The 21,262-nt window shown below is 44.2% G+C and overlaps 1 protein-coding gene across 3 annotated transcripts in view; it reads left to right on the top strand.

Annotated features, from left to right (window-relative positions):
- Positions 1–21,262, top strand: part of DRP2 (dystrophin related protein 2) — a 47,066-nt gene that overhangs the window by 5,172 nt on the left and 20,632 nt on the right. The window contains exons 2-9 of one of the 3 annotated variants that reach the window (XM_010821665.4): positions 8,693–8,872; positions 12,032–12,151; positions 13,625–13,788; positions 15,539–15,695; positions 17,107–17,227; positions 19,001–19,269; positions 19,875–20,021; positions 20,477–20,555. In XM_010821665.4, coding sequence (XP_010819967.1) covers positions 8,756–8,872; positions 12,032–12,151; positions 13,625–13,788; positions 15,539–15,695; positions 17,107–17,227; positions 19,001–19,269; positions 19,875–20,021; positions 20,477–20,555 — 1,174 coding nt within the window. In that variant the 5' untranslated portion in view covers positions 8,693–8,755. Of the gene's footprint in view, positions 1–8,692; positions 8,873–12,031; positions 12,152–13,624; positions 13,789–15,538; positions 15,696–17,106; positions 17,228–19,000; positions 19,270–19,874; positions 20,022–20,476; positions 20,556–21,262 lie in introns of those variants that run through there. The other 2 variants (XM_005227794.5, NM_001206106.1) reach the window with 2 other exon arrangements.

Raw genomic sequence — 21,262 nt, 5'->3', positions numbered from 1 at the left:
TAAATCCTTGTTATAAAAAACTTTATACACACAAACCTACAAAGTGTATAAAATCAACATGAGAGTCCCCTTAATACAACTCTCCAGAAGAAATGTCACTGAACAATTTGTGTATCCTTGTAGGGTTTCTTGGAGAAGGCAATGGCACCCCACTCCAGTACTTTTGCCTGGAAGATCCCATGGATGGAGAAGCCTGGTGGGCTGCAGTCCATGGGGTCGCTAGAGTCAGGCACGACTGAGCGACTTCACTTTCACTTTTCACTTTCATGCATTGGAGAAGGAAATGGCAACCCACTCCAGTGTTTTTGCCTGGAGAATCCCAGGGATGGGGAAGCCTGATGGGCTGCCGTCTATGGGGTCGCACAGAGTCGGATACGACTGAAGCGACTTAGCAGCAGCAGCAGCAGTAGGCTTTCTTTCTGTGCCTACACAGAAAGAAGAGATTTTTTGTGTTTTGTTTTTTTTTTTTACAAAATTAAAGTTATACCAGACACATTCACTTTGAAACTGTTTTAAAACCTAAAACACATATCTTTGGCATCTGTTCAAATCAGTGGGTACAGACCTACCTCCTTCTTTTTTAACAGCTACATAATATTTCATGGCATGGTGGTTTAGTCACTAAGTTGTGTCTGACTCTTTTGACCCCATGGACTGTAGCCTACCAAGCTCCTTTGTCCATGGGATTTTCTAGGTAAGAATACTGGAGTGGGTTGCCATGCCCTCCTCCAGGAGATCTTCCTGACCCAGGGATCAAACCCAGGTCTCCTGCACTGCAGGCAGATTCTTTACTGACTGAGCTATCAGTGAAGCCCCTGTCACTTCATGGCATGAGTGACTGCAATAAGAGAAAAGATTTGAGTGCTTGCTAGATGGTAACTATGAACTAAGTCCTTACAACAAGGTTTGAAGTACGTCTTTCTGTTATTCTTGTTTCACAGATGCAGGGACTGAAATATGAAGTGAGGGATCTTGCCCAAACCTGCGCTGATAGGTCGAGGAGCCAGAATGCAAACCCAAGTGTGCTGGTTCAGAGCCCACACCCTTCACTGTCAGGCTGTGCCACCTCTCTGACACAGTCCACTTAACTAGTCCCTTGCTGATGGACATCCGAGTTGATTGCAGTCTTGCTATTGCAACCAAAACTGCAGCAGATACCCTCATCCACTTCTGCAGATATTTCTGTATGATAGGTTCCTAAACTTCCCCAGTTTATAGGTAGAAAGAGTTTATTCATTCATTCAAAAAATATTTGCCTAGCTCTTAGGCACTGGGGAAGCTCTGAGGTCAGACTGGGAGAGTTGACCAGAATTTTACTTCCCAGATGTCCTAGGAAGGTCATTTAAATGGTCTGTAGGATTTGCCAGCTGAGTGATACCCCAGACCCACTGCATCCTGTCCATTCTTAATTGCTTGTGTCTTTGCCTGGGTAGTGGCATGTCTGAGTCAGCCCTTGGGCTCCCAGCTGGTGGCCCAGAGCCATGAATTTTCTCTACTTGCTAAGTGTTGGTGACCACAGTGCCTCAGAGCCCGAGTTCTAGAATTTACAAAGGCAGAAGAGTATAGCAGTAAAGAACTTGTATTCCGGCCTGGATATAAATCCCAGTTCCCTACCTCATAGTCACAATATCACTTTGAACAAGCTACTTATTGCTGTGTGCCTCCATGTTCTTATCTGCACAATATAGACAGCAGTAGTAACTACTTCATAAGATTGTCCTGAGGATTCCATGACTTCCTGTATGTAGACTGATTAGTTAATATATGCAAAACATAGAATAAAGTAAATTTTAACTGTTACTGCTTTTTGGCTATGGAAAAGCTGCTATATCAACCTTTCCATAAAACGGTTGATGATGTCTATGGCACTTTGGTGAGGGGTGGGAAAGAAGGGAGAAAGTAGCTGTTAAATAGCTAATGTATTCACACACCTCAAAATTCCAAAGGTACAAAAGGATATTCAGTAAAAACTGTATCTCCTCTTGGTGACACAGGGATTTTTAATTGTATTTATTTATTTATTTTTATGTTTGGCTGCGTGGGGTCTTTGCTGCTTTTGCACAGACTTTCTCTAGTTGCAGTGAGTGGGGCTACTCTCTAGTTGTGGTGCATGGGCTTCTTTTTGCAGTGCTTCTCTTGCTACAGAGCAGAGGCTCTAGGTATGCGGGCTTCAGTAGTTGCGGCACTCGAGCTCAGTAGTTGCGGCATGTGGGCTTAGTTGCTCTGCAGCATGTGAAATCTTCCCAGACCAGGGATCGAACCTGTGTTCCCTGCATTGGCAGGCAGACTCCTATCCAGTGCACCACCAGGGAAGTCCCCGAGACACAGGGCTTTTTTGGATGTAAAGAATTATTCTATTTCTTGACCCAAGCAGTGATTACATGGGGATTTGCTTTGTAATAATTCAGTATATTTTACACATATATTTTATGTACTTTTTGTAAGTTATATTTCTCAGTTTTAAAAAGAGGGAAAATAAGGGAAAAGATTTCAAAAGAGTGGAAGGAATTCTCCCATCTCTGTTTAGTAGCCACTTGGTTCCCTTCTCCAAAGGCAATCAACGTTAACAGGTTCTTTTGTATATTTCCAAAGGTATTTTATTGTATATATAAGCACATGTTTTGTTTTAAAACAGATTAAACTGATAGAGTTTAGGGGCCAGAGTGACCCTGCAGGGAGGTGGCAGGAAAAGCTGAGAACAGCTGCCGGAGGTGACGGAGCGGTGGCCCCGCCAAAAAAAAATAAAATAAAATAAAACAGATTAAACTAACCGCTTTTTTATTTTCTTTTTACTTAAAACTTTACCTCAAGAGATCATTCTATATTGGCACATAAAGAGTTCTTAATTCTGGTTTTAATAGCTATATAGAATTCCATTGTATGCATACACCATTATTTATTTAACAAATCCCCAAGTAATGGACATTTAGGTCGTTTGCAGTTTGTTTTTTTCATTTCGAGCCTTGCTTCAAATGCTAACATTCTGTATACATCATTTCACACAAACACAAGAAATGTGTATATCCAAAGCCTTTCGTTTCATGTTCCCTGGAATTTGTACCTACAAAATTGAGGGACTGTACACTCACCTAATTGGAGTTCAATTCAATACATCAAGTCAGTTTGTGTCTCTTCCTGATTCCCTTTCCCCACTGGTAACCACTAGCATTTTCTATATCTGTGAATCTGGGGAATCTGTTTTAGTTTTGTTATATATACTTGTTTGTTTTATTTTTTAGATTTCACATAGTACTTGTCTATGCATAAAATAATCAACAAGGATATATTGTACAGCACAAAGAACATAGCCATTAGTTGATAATGACTTTAAGTGCAGGATAATATATAAAAATACTAAATTACTATGTTGTATACCTGAAACTAATGTAATATTGTAAACCAACTAAACTTCCATTTTAAAAAATCAAGTCAGGAGACATTCACTGAGTACCTGCTCTGTGTCTGGCTCTGTGTTTAAAAATGTGTGGAATAGATGCACGATACTGGATGCTTGGGGCTAGTGCACCGGGAGGACCCAGAGGGATGGTATGGGGAGGGAGGAGGGAGGAGGGTTCAGGATGGGGAACACGTGTATACCTGTGGCGGATTCATTTTGATATTTGGCAAAACTAATACAATTATGTAAAATTTAAAAATAAAATAAAATTAGAAAAAAAAAAGAAATTAATAATGAGCATGAATTTTGTCCTCCACTAGCCCACAATCTTGCTTTCATGCTAAAATCCTGGTATTCCCCCACATGTTTTTAAAACTTTTATCTCTGCCCAAGTTAAACAATGTCTCCCACTGAATCCTTCTGGAAGGGCCTGTGTATGGTTTTGAGAATTAGGAAAAGAGTATTCCTAGTGGGAAAAAGTCACAGCTGGCTATCTAGCAGGATCCCTAGGGGAGAGCACAGATGAATGAATTCTACCCCAAAAGCATCCTCCATACTACTTCATACATCCAAATCTTCCTCTCTCACCTTAGCTCAAAAACATCTCTTCCATAAATACATCCTAAATCCCTTCAACTTGAAAGGAACAGTTCCTGCTCTGTGACCTCTCATAACTTGATGTCTGTGTCCTGCAGAAGGTATGAATCATTTCTCCCTTAAGTGATACTTTTTTTGTTTACATGTCTTATTTTCTACACTTGGCCATTTGGGGACCAATTCAGATTCATCTCTAATTCCTCACAGCTTCAGCAAGTAAAAAGGAGGAGTAGAAAGAGAATCAATATGTTCAGATGGTAATTAGGACAGAATGGAGATAAATAAAGAGGCAGAAAGAAGAATCTTTATGTAGAACAAAGAGCACTGGCCAGAAGTCAGGAGGTCCAGGGTCACTTGGGTCTCAGCATCTTTATCTGTCAGATGGAATCATAATTCTGGTTGGGTCCTTTGAGGACCAAGAAAGACAGACAGTACAGCAGGCTACAAAAGTATGTTCTACTAAAACAGCAAACATTTTGATGTGTGGCAACTGTTAACCATTAACATTTTAGCAAATCAAGGTCTAGGAGGTGAAATGACTTGAAGTCACAGTCAATGGAACAGTCTGAAAAGAGCAGAGGATAGTCATGCCAGGATGAGAAAGAATTTATTCCTTTTTTGCCGGCATTGGGATTAGAAAATCTGAATTCCCTGATACATGGATTTGTTATTTTGTGAAGCATCAAACTCATATCAAGTCAGTAGAGGAGAATATGAAGGAAGGAATTTAATCTGTACAGAGGTGAACCTCAAAAGAGAAAAAGTTTATGAAAAAAGAAATACAACTGGCCACTAAAAATGTAAGGAAAAAGTTAAGCATTTCAAGTAACCAAGGAAATACAAAGTAATTCTCAAGATGCCATCTTCACTTACAAAATTGGCAAAAGATATTTAAAAAAAAAAAGAATACTCACTGTTGGCAAGTGTGCTGGGAAACAGGCTTTCTCATAGATTGTTGAGGGTGGTATAAAGTGATCTAATTTTTGTTAGGGCAATTTAGAAGGATGTATTATTAATACAGGGCTTCCCTGATAGCTCAGTTGGTAAAGAATCTGCCTGCAATGAGGGAGACCTGGGTTTGATCCCTGGGTTGGAAAGATCCCCTGGAAAAGGGAACGACTACCCACTCCAGTATTCTGGCCTGCAGAATTCCATGGACTGTACAGTCTATGGGTCACAAAGAGTTGGACACAACTGAGAGACTTTCACTTTCATTATTAATACAAGTCTGAAATTGGTTCGTGCCCTTTAATCCAGAAACTCTCCCTTCTAGAAAATTATCTTAAGAATCACAAATATGCACAAGGCTACAAACTGCAGTGTGACATGTTTTACTGTTAAATTGTGCTTTGTCTATTCTGTGGAATATTATACAACAATGATTAAAGCTAACATTTATTGAATAGTGTACTATTGCCAGACACTGTGCTAAGTTATTTAAATACATTATTAATTTTTAATCATTAGAACAAGACTACAAGGGCAGTCATCCCCATTTTACAGATGAGGGCCCTGAAGCTCAGAGAGGTTAATTTCTCCCAGGCCACACTGCTAATAGGTTGAATAGAGTGGGTTTGACCCTAGGTCTATCTGATGCCAAAGCCCATGGCCTCAACCACAGGACTCTATAACCTTTGCAACCATTAAAAGTCATATGTTAGAGGAATAGTTAATGAAATTTTAAACTGATCCTGATATAAATGGCAAATTTAAAAAGCATGATATAAAATTATAACTATATAATTAATATATAATAATATGACAATATATTATTTAATATATAAATTAATATATAAATAATATGACAATACTTCCAAAGTGCAAGTATATATTTTTCACAGAAAAACTACTGTAAGGACTCATACCTGTTAGTAATGGCTGGCTACCTCTGGATAGTAGTAGTATAGGTTATTTTTATTTTCAGTTATGATTTTCTGTATTTTCCATTTTTCTATAAAGAACAGGTATTGCTTATATAATCAGCAAAAATTAAAAATGTTAATGTAAAAAGAGGTCTGAAAGCAAAACTTTTGTAGCCTTCATGCTTAGAATATGTCCATAGCAATACTTCATTTTTTATCTGAATGATTAATTTTTTAATTTAATTAATTTTTTCTTGGCTGCACTGGATCTTCATTGCTGAGTGTGGGCTTTCTCTGGTTGTTGTGGCAAGTATTAATTCTTTTATATTGGTGTTGGATCAGAGAGGAGCCATCTTTTCAATCATTCTTTGGGGTAATCTCTTTAGGGATGAGGAATTATGTAGCTGTGTGATATCTAGGGACTTTGATCACAATAAAATGTCCTTCAGACCGTAAGTTCTTGCATTTGTGTGATCTGTAATAGTCCCCAGTTTTTGGACCATGGACCCATGAGGAGGAGGGAAGGGTAACTTAGTTCAAGGAGTCCACAGATCTTTAAATGTATAAGTGTTTTTCTCACTCTGTAAGTACTAAAAGTACAGCTCCTTTGTAGGTGTGAGTGGGTGAAGTGAGATTTTTTTTTTTATCTTTAAGAAGGGGCCCTTATGTTGGGAACCAGTGAAGTAGAAACTAAAAATGGTGGTTATTTAATCAGCAGTATCAGGAATCATCACTTATATGTAGGATCTAAAAGGACATAATACAAATGAACTTATTTACAAAACAGAAACAGATTCACAGACTTCAAGAACAAACTTATAGTTGCCAGGGAAAAGGATGGGGGAAGGATAGTTTGGGAGTTTGGATATGTACACACTGCTATATTTAAAATGGATAACCAACAAGGACCTACTGTGGAGCATAGGGAACTCTGCTCCAAGTTATGTGGCAGACTGGATGGGAGGGAAGTTTGGGAGAGAATGGATACATGTATATGTATGGCTGAGTCCCTCTACTGTCCATCTGAAACTATCACAATATTGTTAATCAGCTATACTCCAATAAAAATTAAAAAGTTAAAAAAAAGAGAGATGTTCACTTCTTGCCATTGGATCAAAGTTTGCACATCTTTGTCCAGCACTAAAAGATACCACTTATATCACCTGCAAGCATTGTCTTAGCCACCCATCCTAATCAGACGTGTGTACATTCACCAAACTGTCAATTGGTTTGGTACATTTAACTTTTTCATTCTTGTCTTAGCTGTTGACTTCAAAAGCTGAACATGTCTCAAGAATAGCTTACTACAGAACACTGACCTCACTCCCCTACCACACCAAATTTGCTTCTTCTGTTTTCCCCTCCTGCTGTAGGCAACATTATTCATCCAGTTCCCAAATTATAAGCCTTTAACTCCTTCACCTCTCTCACTTTTCATATCCAAGTGATCACCGAATCCACTGTGTTTTACCTCTTCAGTGTATCTCAATGCCACGTTCTCTGCTCCCTCCTCCCTGCAATTGCCTGCCTGTTTTGACAGCTTCTAAATGGATTCTTCCTTTGGGAGACTGACTCCACAAGGTAGACAGAGGGCTCCTACGAAAATGCAAATCTGGTTGTGTCACTCCCCTGCTGAAAATCTTCAGTATCTCCATATTGTCTATAAGATAAAGCCTAGAATCCTCTGCTTATCATTCAAGCCATGACCCAATCTGGCCACAGCCTCATCTGGTACTCACCGACAAGGCACCTACCTGTACTCTGATCTGCACCATACATTTGATTTTCTGCTGTTTGGAATGTTCCTTTTTTGTTTTATCTTCTCTGTCTAATGGCAATCCAATTTCTGTTTCATGACTCACCTCAAGAATATTTCCTCTAGGGAGACTTCCTGACATGACCAGGTAGGGCTCACTTCATCCATCCCTTCACTCCATCCCATAAATACTTCTGCCATTAATGCAGTAACACTTTATGGCTTGATTTTCCCCATGTCTGTTCTCTCTGTATGTGAACTCCTCACCACGTCTTTTCATCTCCCAAACTCCAGCCATACTGAACTTACTGTTCTCTGAGCATGCTGTGCTTTTTTGGGTGACATCCACCTTTGCACAGGTGGCTCCCTCTGCTAGGAATGCACTTTTCCCTTTATCCCCTTCTCTGCATAGGCAAATATCTACTCACCCTTCAAGACTCATCTCAAATGCAATCTGTCTGAAATCTCTGCATATGCTCAGATAGAGTTAATTATTCCATATTCTTTGCTCCCCTAACCTTCTGGTGAAACCTCATTTGTAGCATCTGCTGCATAAGTATTTTATTATCATTATCAGCTTACATGGGCTTCCCTGTTAGCTCAGTGGTAAACAGTTTGCTGGCCAATGCAGGAGATACAGATTCAACCCCTGGGTCAGGAAGATCCCCTGAAGAAGGAAATGGTAAACCACTCTAGTATTCTTGCCTGGAGAATTCCATGGACAGAGGATCCTGACACTCTGCAGTCCATGGGGTCACAAAAGAGCCAGACATATCGACTAAACGACAATCAGCTTACACAACTGTCCCCCTCCATCTCCCACACTTTATCCCCATGCAATGAGATCTCAGACAGCATATCATCTTTTTGTGTCTAGCACAAAGCACAATAGAGAAACAATAGATACTTCCTTGATCAATTATTAACTCAAGTCTTTTATGGCCTGGGAAAAACTATTGGATAGGTCAGTAATCTTTGAATACTTATTGACATAACTGGTCAAGGCACCCCTGGGTAAGTGATGCATTTACAAGCCTTTTCTATATTTTGACTCTAAATCTGTCCTTGTTACTCTTCCAGGTGCTTATGCTCAACAGTTGACATACTGCCTGTCCCCACCCACCCCCATGAGCCTCGGTTCTGATGCAACCTATGGTCATGCAGGGATGCCCTTACACCCTCCCACGATGTCATAAGTGGCGGGAAGCTGACAATTTCCATCATAGCCGCAGCCTCCGAAGCACCTGCCCCCAGCCTCAGGTAAGAGGCTCATGGCAAAAGACAGAACCGTGGAGAGAGGGTGGACGTAGGATCTGTGTGTGTTCTTGTGGGTATCCATGCTTCTTAAGGCTCAAGGGTAGTCTTCATACACATGAAACCCCTTGCACAGAACGAGGCCTCCTCTGGCCCATCCCTGTCATTCATGAGGCCTTTTATGGGGCAAAGGAAGTGTGTTGATCTGGACAAGCCAAAGAGCCCACAATGGTTAAGGTGGCTGGTTTCATTTAAGCTTCCAGGGGACGTCCCGGAAGAGTGTGCTCCTTTAGGGCATAGCCTAGGACAAGGCAGGACCTTCCATTGCCTTGACTTCTCTGTGGTTTCCTCATATTCTGTACCTGCAGAATATCTCCTCTCCCTCCATTGGCTCTTCCTCTCAAGTCCCTGATCCTACTCACAGTTCCTGGGTTAACCCCACTAAGGATCTCCTGAGCTTCCTACTGGCCTGTCCTTTCTCTCTCCTCCCCTACGACTGGAGTGGTGGGGCTGAGTGTGCCAGCCTGTGTGTGGTGCCAGGTGGGCAGAGGGTGTGTGAGAGGCAGTAATCCCAGAGGGCAACCCACTTTTCTGGCAATGAGGGAAGTCCAAGGGAAAGTTGACTAGACAAGGGAGACGTCTAAGCATATTTTGGCTTGCCCTATAATGCTTAACCTTCCCAGGTGGCTCAGTAGTAGAAAACCCACCTGCCAGTGCAGGAGACACAAGAGACTCAGGTTCAATCCCTGGGTGGGGAAGATCACCTGGAGAAGGAAATGGCTACGTGCTCTAATAGTCTTGCCTAGAGAATTCCACGGACAGAGGAGCCTGGTGGGCTACAGTCCATGGGGTGGCAAAAAGTCAGACATGACTGAAGCAACTTAGTACACATAATGCTTTGGGGTTCAGAGGCTATGGGAGTGTGTGAAAGTACTATGGTTCTTAGGATCTCGCAGATGGGCTGTGATGCTGGGTCACTATGGGTGGTGTGAACAGCCACTGAATGTATATGGTGGAGGAAGAGAGATACCAAGGTGGCAGGGATGGAGAATGTAGGTACTGGGGAGCCCATGTAGGCAGAGAATGAGAGACAATGAAGGTCCAGACAGTCATAAGCTCCAGGCCTCCCAAGCTGTTTTGACACATCTAACCATAGAGAATTCACTGCTTGTAACATATTTTCAAAGCCAGTGTCAGCTAAGAGTCCCCCAGCAAACTTATCCCTTCCCTACAGTGGGACTTTCAGAGGGTCGAGGGATTGAAAACCGTGGGTCCTTCCAGAAGGCTTGTCCTGCTCGTTGCCCACTCCCTGCAAGCTTCACTACCTAGGCAGTGGGACATGAGGGCTTAATTTTGTGACAGAGAATGGTGACATCAAGTTCTCTCGGTTACCGTCGAGTTTCTTCTCTTCTTTCTCTACAGCTCTGACTTTGTCTTAAAGTTTCAAGAGATGAGGGAGCGGGGAGACCAAACATCTTGGGCACAAAAACAGAAGTAGAAGGCTATTGATAGGGAAAGAAATCAAGGATTAGTCATCATTTGCTTGAGGGCCTGGCTCTGCTACAGGGGACTGTGATTCGTAGGGGGAACTCCGAGGGGAGAACAGGGTGAGGGAGTCTATTAAGGAAGCCAAACTGGGGGGTGGCATTTAGGAAACTAGGGCTTCCCTGGTGGCTCAGATGGTAAAGAATCTGCCCTCAATGCAGGAGACCAGGGTTTGATCCCTGGGTCAGGAAGATCCCCTGGAGAAGAAAATGACAACCCACTTCAGTATTCTTGCCTGGAGAATTCCATGGACAGAGGAGCCTGGTGGACTACAGTCCATGGGGTCACAAAAGAGTCAGACATGACTGAGTGATTAACACTTTCACACTTTTCACATTTAAGAAACTAAGAAGGCTGGAGGGACTGAAAGGCTAACATGGGTGGAGCCCAGTTCATCATGGGTGCTTCCATCAAACCATGACAATTTCATTGTGGCTGGATCACAAGAGGCCATTTCTAACTTTAGGGCATTCCCAGCCCAGGGAACTCTGTGAGGATGGCTTGGAACCAACCAATTACCCCAGCATAAACCAAGCTGCGACCCGGAGCTAGAGCTGCTCCCTGCTCTTTGCCTGCTGTCCCCTGCCATTCTGCCATCCACCCCACATGGCCCCACCCTGGACCCCAAGAAAGGCTCAGGCAGCTGCTCTAACTATTCCTGTAGGTGGGCCTCAGCATGGAAACAATGTGGAACTGTGGAAAGCCCAGAAGACTCTGTGGGAGATAAATGAGGATGGGAACAGAACCCTTTTTGGTCGAAACGAAGTGTTTTCCCTCAGTGCTGGGGCGGGGGGTGGGGGTCAGCTTGGGAATGTTAACCTTTCCCCAGGCAAGTCTTCTGGAAAAGGAGCGGCCACCTTCAGAAGCGCCCCTCAGGCCAGTAGCCTAGGACGGCAGAGGCAGGGTACAGGAGGCTCCATGCACCAAGCTCCTGGGTTCCCTCTTGCCCTCCCCAACCCTGCGGAAGTCCAGGGCACATGCCCAGAGACCATGTGTTTCCCCCTGGCCTTAGAGTGCAGGGGGAGGTCTGTGGGGACAAGGCTCTCTGTCCTTTCTTCCCAAAGGCAGGACAGAGCCCCCCCTCATTTTCACTGCTGGCTTGAGTCAGTCTTCTCCTGCTCACCATCCCACGGCTCTGTCCTTGCATACATCCCTCACTGTCTCTGAGGACGCTTATTGCTAAAGGACAAGGCTGATCCTCAAGCTCATTGTCCTTCCAGGCCTTGGTGAAACTGCTTACCAAAGGTTTGTCACCAAAATGATCTGATCTTTTCCTCCACCTCAGGGTAGGGGAGAGGGAACTAGAGGCAGAGTGAGTTCTTTGTGTCTTCCAGGCAAAGGGAACATAAATCAACAGAAGCTCCCCTCTGCGCACCCCTCCTCAGCACCATGGAATGCCCAGTCCCACTCTCACCATCCTTGCCAGCCTGGGAGGGCCCTCCTGGCCCCGGTGTGGCGGGCCCAGTTGGGAGCGAGCCGGAATTCCCAGGGACAAAGCCCTGATTCACTGTCCCCAATCCTGACATAGCCGCCCCCTCTGGATTCCTGGGGGGTCAGTAAACAAACAGGGTGACAGATCCCGCCTCCTGGCCTGGCTCAGCTCTGCTCGCCCTCCCTTAGGGAGCCTGCTCAGAGGCTGTCTGGACTCTGCCTGCAGCTCACCAAGCGCTGAGTCTGGGTTCATTCGGAGGAGCATCATGGGGCTGCCCAATCCTGCAAGCGGGTCCCCAGGCGGCACAGGTAGGGTCCACTCATGGGAATGCAGAGCAACTGACTCTAGAGCTGTGCCCTGGAGCTTGGCTGTTCTCCCACTTCTCCTTCTGTGTATGGCTGTGAGCTGTGGGAGTTTTTTTTTTTTTTTTTAAATCTTGAATATTCTTTATTCTATAGATTCATGTGTGCTGAGTCACTCAGTCATGTCCAGCTCTTTTCGACCCATGGACTACAGCCCGCCAGGCTCCTCTGTCCATGGGGATTCTCCAGGAAAGAATGTTGGAGTGGGTTGTCATACCCTTCTTCAGGGGATCTTCCCAACCCAGGGATCGAACCTGCATCTCCTTTGTCTCCTACACTGGGAGGTGGATTCTTTAGCACTAGTACTAAAGAAGCCGTCTCTTAGTACAGGTTGATTATGTTTAACTGCTGATTCCTATGATTATCACTCTTACTATGACAAATTCTGCCAGCACTACTGCCCAGATGAGATCCTGGAAGTATTTGTGTTAAGTTAATTAAGTTCAAATTGCCCAAACACTGGCAACCATGGCATTCAAGGTAAGCCGTAGGCTCATAGTTCAGTGTTCCAGAGTTTACCCAGCCTTCTAGAAAAGAAAGCTGAAGGGCTGTCCCACAAATTCAGAGAGAGAGACCGAGAGAGAGAGAGAGAGCTATCTGTAGTAGATGTCCTACTTCCAAGGGGGCCTTGGTGCCCCCTTCTCCCTCTTCACCACTCGTATTTCCCACCACAGTCAGGAGAGTCCTAAAGAGCACTGCTCATCTTCAATGGGTTGAGAAAAGGCTAAGGCAGCATTCGGGGTCCTGATCTCCAAAGAACTCTGACAAGAGTCGACAGCTAAGAGGCTCCCATCACTTGCTCACCCTGTAGGGTATTATGGGGTTTGGGGGAATGGGGGTTGTGCCAAGTAGCCCTTCAGGAGTTGGCTGTCTCCCTCGCAGTTCAAGACATGCTCAGGCAGAAGCAGAAGGGAGTGAAGGACAGGGGAGTGTGGAGAGGAAATCTCAGCCTGGGAAAACCCACCTGCGTGCCTGCCTGTCTACCTGCTCCCCTCCTGTGGAAGGAAAATGGCCCTGCTGGTGGCTGAGCTTCTTCTAGTCTCTCCTTACCCCTAAACCATACATCTTTCTCACACAAGACTCGCCAGGCAAGTTGGGAAACCAATCTTCCCATTAAAAGCACAGCTCAAAGTGCTTAACATATGTGTTAAGCCCGTGTGTGTGGGCTACAGTCCATGGGGTCACAAAGAGTTGGATACAACTGAGCACAGCACAGCACTAAGAGAGGACCTTGCCATGAACAGAACCGCAGAGTCTTTCTTTCTCTCAACCACTCAAACACATCCTAGAACCAGCCCCTTCTCCCCTCCCCACCCCCATACCCCCCCGCCCCATTCACACTTGTCCTATGCTTGGCTTGGCACAGACCAGGGTGTGGCACACTCCAGGGATTGTAGAGGTGTCTGTGTTTCTGTACAGGTTAGAGCTGCTGCCGCCACCCCTGCGCCTCCTCACAATGGTGCTGGGGTACCCTGCCTAAGTCCAAAGCTATTCAACGGGTCTGTTGTTGCCGCCAGAACCCTGGAACCACCAGCCATGAATCTGTGTTGGAATGAAATCAAAAAGAAATCTCACAATCTCCGGTAAGGCCTGGAGCCTCAAAACAGGGGCTTTGGGGCATTGGTGGGATGATGTTGGGCTCCTCTTGCTCGTCACCCTCTTCTCAGCCTTCTTGTCAACTTCATCCTCTGTTTTTCCTCCTTTTCATGCTCTGGTGCTGGGGGAAGAACCCTGGGTCAGAAATCAGGAGACTTGGATTTGAGTCTTGGTCTTTTTCCTTTATTTTTATTTATTTTTTAACACCAAAAACATTTTGTTTTGGGTTATAGCCAATTAACAATACTGTGGTAGTTTCAAGTGAATAGCGAAGGGACTCAGCCATACATATACATATATCCATTCTCCCCCAAACTCCCCTCCCATCCCGAGCCTCAGTCAGCTGTGTCACCTTGGAAAATTGGTTTCAGTAATCCCTGAATGTTGGCTTCCACTTGTTTGGATTTTTTAAACAACAACAACAAAACGAGTAGAGGAATAATGCTTGTTCTATTTCCCAGTGTTGTTATGAGGACTCAAATGAGATATGAAAACACTTTCTGCACTTAAAAGCGCTGATGTATAAATGGAGGATTTGATTACTGCCCGCCTTCCTCTCATAACTGTCTTCTATCTTAGTAGCTCTCATCTGCTTTTTCACATCTTTTAAAAAATTTTATTTATTTATTTTAATTGCAGGATAATTGTAGTGGTTGTTAGCCTTCTCTTCCCATCCACTGCTTATCCCCCACCCATGCCTCCCTAAACTAACAGCAAATCAGTAACTCAGTTGTCCCTCTTTCCTCTACCCTTCTCTGTAACTCCCCTCCCACTACCCCACACCAAACATACACTTTTCCTCTCTACTCTCTGTCATCAAAGACCAAACTCCTGGCTTCTGGTGGGTTCTAGTGGAGATGAGGAGTGTACAGAAGTTGAAGGAATGCAGGCTCTGAAATCAGACAACCCTGAGTTTAAATCCAGTGACTTTACTGTCTGACCTTGGTAAAATTACTTAACTTCTCTGGTCAACACCAGTGGCTACCTCTCAAGGTTGCTCTGAGAATTAGTAGAAGCAAAAATTTATGTAAAAGCCTTGGCCGAAGAGGTAGGGATGGAATAACCAGTTACCAGTCATCTAAGGGGAATGGGTTCAATGGCTGCACACAGCCTGGACTGGCCTCTGGCTTCCTACCACTTGGACTTCAGTTCACGGCTCATTCGTGGGGAGAGGGGAAGGCAGACAGAGATGATTATGCTGCACATGTTTTCCTCCTTCTGTATGTCAAGCTTCTAGCCTATTTTGCCCTCATCCTTTGGGACCCCTGGGCTGCTTGTATTTGTATGCAACCTCACACACATGTGTGCCCACACTCAGCCACCTGGCACACCCTTTCCACCCACTGCATCGCTCCTGCTCAGAAGGCAGCCTCTGGGAAGCCTCTGAGGATGAACAGTTTGGCATGACTTGAGTTCCTCCAGGACAAGAGGGCAACACGACAGTGTCTCCACTAACGCTCTTGCTTACTTCACCACCTTTCACAGCCTGATTCTGGGTGCACAGCTGAATGAACTGAAGTCCACCAAATGTTTTGGTACTGTGCTCTATGGGGAAGTGTCTTGGGAGGCTCTGAGGGTGGGTCAGAGGCTGGGTTCTGGGCCTTCTCCCACTTCAACCAGAGCAGCACCTCTTTCATCTGTTTATATAGTAAGATTCCACTTACATATCTGCTGGGGAAAAATGTTTTGCCGCTTAACAAGAGGACTGAAAATCACTGGTCTTACCATTGTGTGCAGTGCCCGGCTAGAGGCCTTCTCAGACCACAGTGGAAAGCTTCAGCTCCCTCTCCAAGAGATAATTGACTGGCTCAGCCAAAAGGATGAGGAATTGTCAGCTCAGCTGCCCCTACAAGGGGATGTGGTCCTGGTGCAACAGGAGAAGGAGACACACGCGGTAGGTTAGAGTTACAGAGGCTGTGGTGTGTAGTCTCTCGGTTGGGAAGGGATGTCTTCTGCAATGCCCTGACAGACGGATGCTCAGACTCTGCTTAGATGCTTAAAGTCACTGGAAGCTGTATGCAGTCCTGCTGGTCTGTGGATGGCACTCCAGAGAATAAGTCAAATCTCCCCCCTTTTTACATCCCATCCAATATTGGCCTCCCTTAAAATGCTTCCCTGATTTTTAATGAGGACATGGGAAATGAAATGAACATAAAATAATATTCAGTGAAAAAAACACATGATACAGAACTGTTTATAGGTAGATCTCAATTGTATAAAAATCAATATAGATGTGTAGATGTGTATGTGTGTATACACACATAAAAAGGAACTATCAAAATCTTCACAATGGGTAACTCCAGGTGATGAAATTAGTTCTTTTTAATTTTGTTCTTTTCATCCTTTTCTGAAATTTCCAAGATTTCTGTGACATATCTTTCCTCTATAATCAGAAAGTAACAACAAATGCACTGGAAGAAATGATCCTTATGTGATGTGATGTGATGTGACAGAGGTGTTAGCTCAAACTACAAAGGCAATCATATTATACAAATGTATCAAATCAGTGTATTGTACTAAATCAAATCAGTACATTGTGTTAAATTTACACATTGTTATAGGTCAACTATAGCACAATTTAAAAGATGAATACAATACAGCAAGAAAATAAACAAACTATAAATGAGTGCCACAGTATGGCTGAATTTTAAGACAATATGTTGAGTGAAAATAAGAGTCAAATACAAAAAAGAGTACATACAGTGTGACTCCATGTATATTAGTTTTGCCAATCAAAACTAATCAGTGGTGGTACAAGTCAGGATAGTTGTTACCTTGGGGAAGGGGAGGAGGAGAGTGACTGAAAGAGGTCATGACAGGGCGTTCTGGGATGCTGGTGGAGTTCTGTTTCTTCATCTCAGTACTGGTTACAGATATGGAATCACTTTATGAAAATTCATCAAGCTGTGATGAAAGTACACTTTTGATTTGCATACGCATGTATATTTCAACAAAAATTTAATTAAACTTTTCATATAAATCTAGCCCATCCTGGTTTTGATTTCTTAAAGCCCCTTTCAGAGGACTTTCTGAGTCTTCCAGAGAACCAAGATTCCTAGCCCCAAGTCCCCATATTTCTCTCTACCTTGTGGCATAGACAGATCCATTTCAGAGTAAATAGACCTTCCAGTATCAAAGTTATTCTTTTGCCTATAGAGAAGACTGTTCCTCTTTTAGTCAGAGTAGCCCAGAGGTACAGGATATCAAATTGCACTGAGGAGAAGAAAGATTGTCAATTGTAGGATGGAATTCAAAGCAATTGAAAGACTTTCCTTCCCCACTGACCATGTTGCTAAACTTCACAGGCCTTTATGGAAGATGTCAAGTCTCGAGGCCCCTATATTTACTCTGTGCTGGAGTCAGCTCAGGCCTTCCTGTCCCAGCACCCATTTGATGAATTAGAGGAGCCTCGTTCTGAGAGCAAAGGTGGGTGGTCTTCCTCTCTTTCATCTTCTTCTTGAGCTATGAACCATTAAACACCTTTATGTCCATCCCAAACTCATTTTCTCAGCTGTTACCTAGGAGGATAATTTATTCCTAGGAGTCCAAAATTGGGAAGGAACAAGATTCATACTCTAAGAAAAGCAAAGAGAAGACCCTGGAGCAGGGGAGTTGAGTGTTTGGCCCAAAGCTGTATGTGGCTCTCTGGAGCATCGTGTGTGGCCATCTAAGAAGACATGAAAAAGAAATAAAAAAGACTCAAATGCATTAAACAAACTCAGTAAATAAAAGTAGTAGTGTGTTCTTTTAAAACGTACTGCTTTATTCCAGTATAGAGAGGCATGTGACACTGCTCCAATCAACTAGCAAATAAAAATCCTTTCAAAAAATCTTTAAAAATTAGGTGATGGTACTTGAGAAGAAAACTGATTGTGGCTCTTTAATTCTGATCCTGATGATTTCTGGTTCTCTTTCTCTGATGGAGTGGGTCACTGTAGGTCTAAGTTTAAATAAGGCATCAGGGTGGGATCCATGGTGTTTAGCTCCATGTGATGGCCCAGCAAGCCTTCTTCTTCAGATAAAAGCTTTGACACTCTGAGACTGGCTATGAATGACCTGACAGGACCCTTCATTAATGGAGCCCTTTGTCGAGGCTGTTGACCCTCTTAGTTTGCCTTGAGCCCCTGCTACTGAGTACTAACCAGTACTCAACTTACCACCCAATGGGCCTCAGATAGAACAAGCTCAAGAGAGCAGGGCAATTCCAATTAGCCTGGAGTTTGGGGGCTCTAAATCTACTTTTGAGGGGAGGTCTGAGGGAGGAGAAGGAAAATTACAATTTAGGAGCCTAGGTGGAAAGGCTGGGGAAGTTATACTAACCTCTCCTCTGCTAGACCTTCATAAAATGCCCCCCTTCTTTGGAAGGAACCGCACAACACACAGTGGGCTTCCCACATGGTGCTAGTGGTGAAGAACTCACCTGCCAATGTAGGAGATATAAGAGATGTGGGTTCGATCCCTGGGTCAGGAAGATCCCCTGGAGGAAGAAATGGCAACCCACTCCAATATTCTTGCCTGGAGAATCCCATGGACAGAGGAGCCCGATGGGCTACAGTCCATGAGGTCACAAAGAGTTGGATGTGACTGAGGCAACTTAGCACACACACACAATAGACACTAATGCAAAATTACATTCCAAGGTCATGTGAATAGAACTCTGGATTATTGGCCTTACTGTGCCTCTTAAATATTTTACTTACTCTTTACCTTGCCCATTTCTTAAGAATATGAGGAAATCCTCATGATACTATGGGTGGAAAATACCAATATGGTCTCTTGACTGTGGTGGTGGATCCATGAGCCTACACATGTCATAAAATCACATAGAACAGAACACACACATATACACAAATGAGTAAAAGTAAAATTGGGGAATTTGGAAAAAAATTTCTGGATTGTGTCAATGTCAACATACTATAATTTTGCAATATGTTACTATTTGGGAAAACTAGCTAAAGGGTACATGAGATCTCTATTATTTCTCACAACTGTATATGAATCTACTATGAACTCAAAATTAAAGTTTTAATTTTTAAAAAAGCCGCATTTATAAAAGGAACTCAGCCATAAAAAATATGTATTTGTGTGTGTATGAAAACACACACACAGCACACACCTGTTTACAAAAGGCTGTCTTTGTCTTTCTGTGGGCCACCCTTGCCTGGCTGGCCTGACCTGACTTTATGACTGCCCTTGCAGATACCTCTCCTAGACAGCGGATCCAGAATCTTAGCCGCTTTGTGTGGAAGCAGGCAACAGTGGCCAGTGAACTCTGGGAGAAGTTGACAGCCCGCTGCGTGGACCAGCACCGCCACATTGAGCGCACTCTGGAGCAGCTGTTGGAGATCCAAGGGGCAATGGAGGAATTAAATGCAACTCTGACCCAGGCCGAGGGAGTCCGAGCCACTTGGGAGCCCATCGGGGATCTCTTCATTGATTCACTTCCCGAGCATATCCAGGCTCTTAAGGTATGCAGGCCCTCTCCCCTGGCTACCCAGAGACCAGATACTCCACCCAGACCCTGATAGTGTTCCTGATGCAGAGGCTCCATTGTTGCCCTGGACTTCAACAGAGTCTCTTCCAGTTTCTCTGCTGGATTTGGGGGCTGGTTTAGCTGAGGGCTTCCCTGGTGACTCAGATGGTAAAGAATCCCCCTGCAATGCAGGACACCTGGGTTTGATCCCTGGGTTGGGAAGATCCCCTGGAGAAGGGCATGGCAACCCACTCCAGTATCCTTGCCTGAAGAATCACATGGACAGAGGAGCCTGGGGGGTTGCAGTCCTTGGGGTCACAAAGAGTCAGACATGGCTGAACAAATAACACACTTAGCTGAGATCTCCTCTGTCCTACTGTCTTCTCTTTCCCTGGTGTTTTCTGAGAGAAGAAAAGGAAGTAAGGACAATGCCCACCCCCACCCCCCATACACACACATCTTAGTCTGGTTGCCCTAAGCATGGAAGCTGCGCTACTAAAACAAAATCTGTGGGTAAAGAGGAAGGAGTTGGTGTGAATGACTAATGGTTCCTCTTTCCTACTATCTACCTGCTGTGGGACTTGGATCCTGGTTCCATAGCTCTTCAAGGAAGAATTCTCCCCCATGAAAGATGGAGTGAAGTTAGTAAATGATCTGGCCCATCAACTGGCCATTTCTGATGTGCACTTGTCAATGGAGAACTCCCGGGCTTTGGAGCAAATCAACATCCGGTGGAAACAGCTACAGGTAAAGGAGAAGCCTAAAGTGAGCTATGGGAGAAAGATTCGGTATAACCAGGCTTGAGGATGGGGGGGCTTCTCCACGCCTTCAGGAAGGAAAGGGGCATTGAAATGGGATCTATGTGGGGAAAGAGTTGTATAGAATTTGGGGCCAGGAAACGAGCTTCTCAACCTCTAAACTGCAGGAAGTAATTAAAATAGTCTGAGAGGGGCCTGTCTGCATTTGAGCACTCAGAGTAGACGGGCAGATGAAGAGTGACTGTGACCTGGAGTTAGAGATGCTCTTCTCAGACCTCTTGGAGTGACACGGGAGAACTAAGATTTGGGTGAATGGTGGGAGGATCTGGAACTGGAGAAAAGGCAGCCTTGGAGGGAATTCACAAAGATGGTCGGAGGCACCTGGAAATCCCACCCTGGATATATGGAATGAGGCCACTGACTTCCTGCATATTCTTTCCATAGGTGTCAGTTGGCGAGAGGCTTAAGCAGCTTCAGGATGCTCACCGGGACTTTGGGCCTGGGTCACAACACTTCCTCTCCTGTATGTGAGACAAGCTGTACTTCACTTTGTAGAACCTCAGACACTTTCCAAGAGAGTCTACTGTTGTCTGTTGGGGGCCTGGTGGGAGCCCAGTGTACCTTGGCATCTAAGAAGCAGTAGAATAAAGCAGTGTAGGATAGTGATTAAAAGGACAGGCTCTTGAGTCAGAGAGACCTGGATCTGAGTCAGAGCTCCTCAACTTTATAGCTGTGCAAGCTTGAAAAAAATAGCTTAACCTTTCTGAACCTCAATTTTCCCATATATAAAAAGAGGGGGAAATATGGCCTAGCTCATAGAGTTATGGGAATTAAATGACTTTATTGTTCCAAAAATATTTATTGATGGCCTACTATGGGCCAGGTACCATTCTAGGCACTGGGGCTACATTAGTGAACAAAACAGAAATTCTTGGACTTGGAGAGCTTACATTCTGCTAGAAGAAGCCAAACCATAAACAAATAAGTGTGTGTGTGTGTGTGTGTGTAAAATGTCAGTTGGTGACAAGTGTTCCAGAAAAAAGTAAAGCAGGCAAGTTATGGGTTAGGGAGTGCTGGACTTAATGGAGGAGGCATTGCAATTTTGAATAGGGTGGTTGGGAGTGTTGCCACTGAAATCATGGCAACTGAGTAGAAACCTCAAAGAGGTGAGGGAATGAGCCATGTAGACATCTGAGGGAAGAGCAGACTTGGCAGAGGAAACAATACCTT

This window comes from Bos taurus, chromosome X (genome assembly GCF_002263795.3).
Source record: "Bos taurus isolate L1 Dominette 01449 registration number 42190680 breed Hereford chromosome X, ARS-UCD2.0, whole genome shotgun sequence".
Taxonomy (NCBI): Eukaryota; Metazoa; Chordata; class Mammalia; order Artiodactyla; family Bovidae; genus Bos; species Bos taurus.
This window is presented reverse-complemented; position numbering and strand designations above follow the sequence as displayed.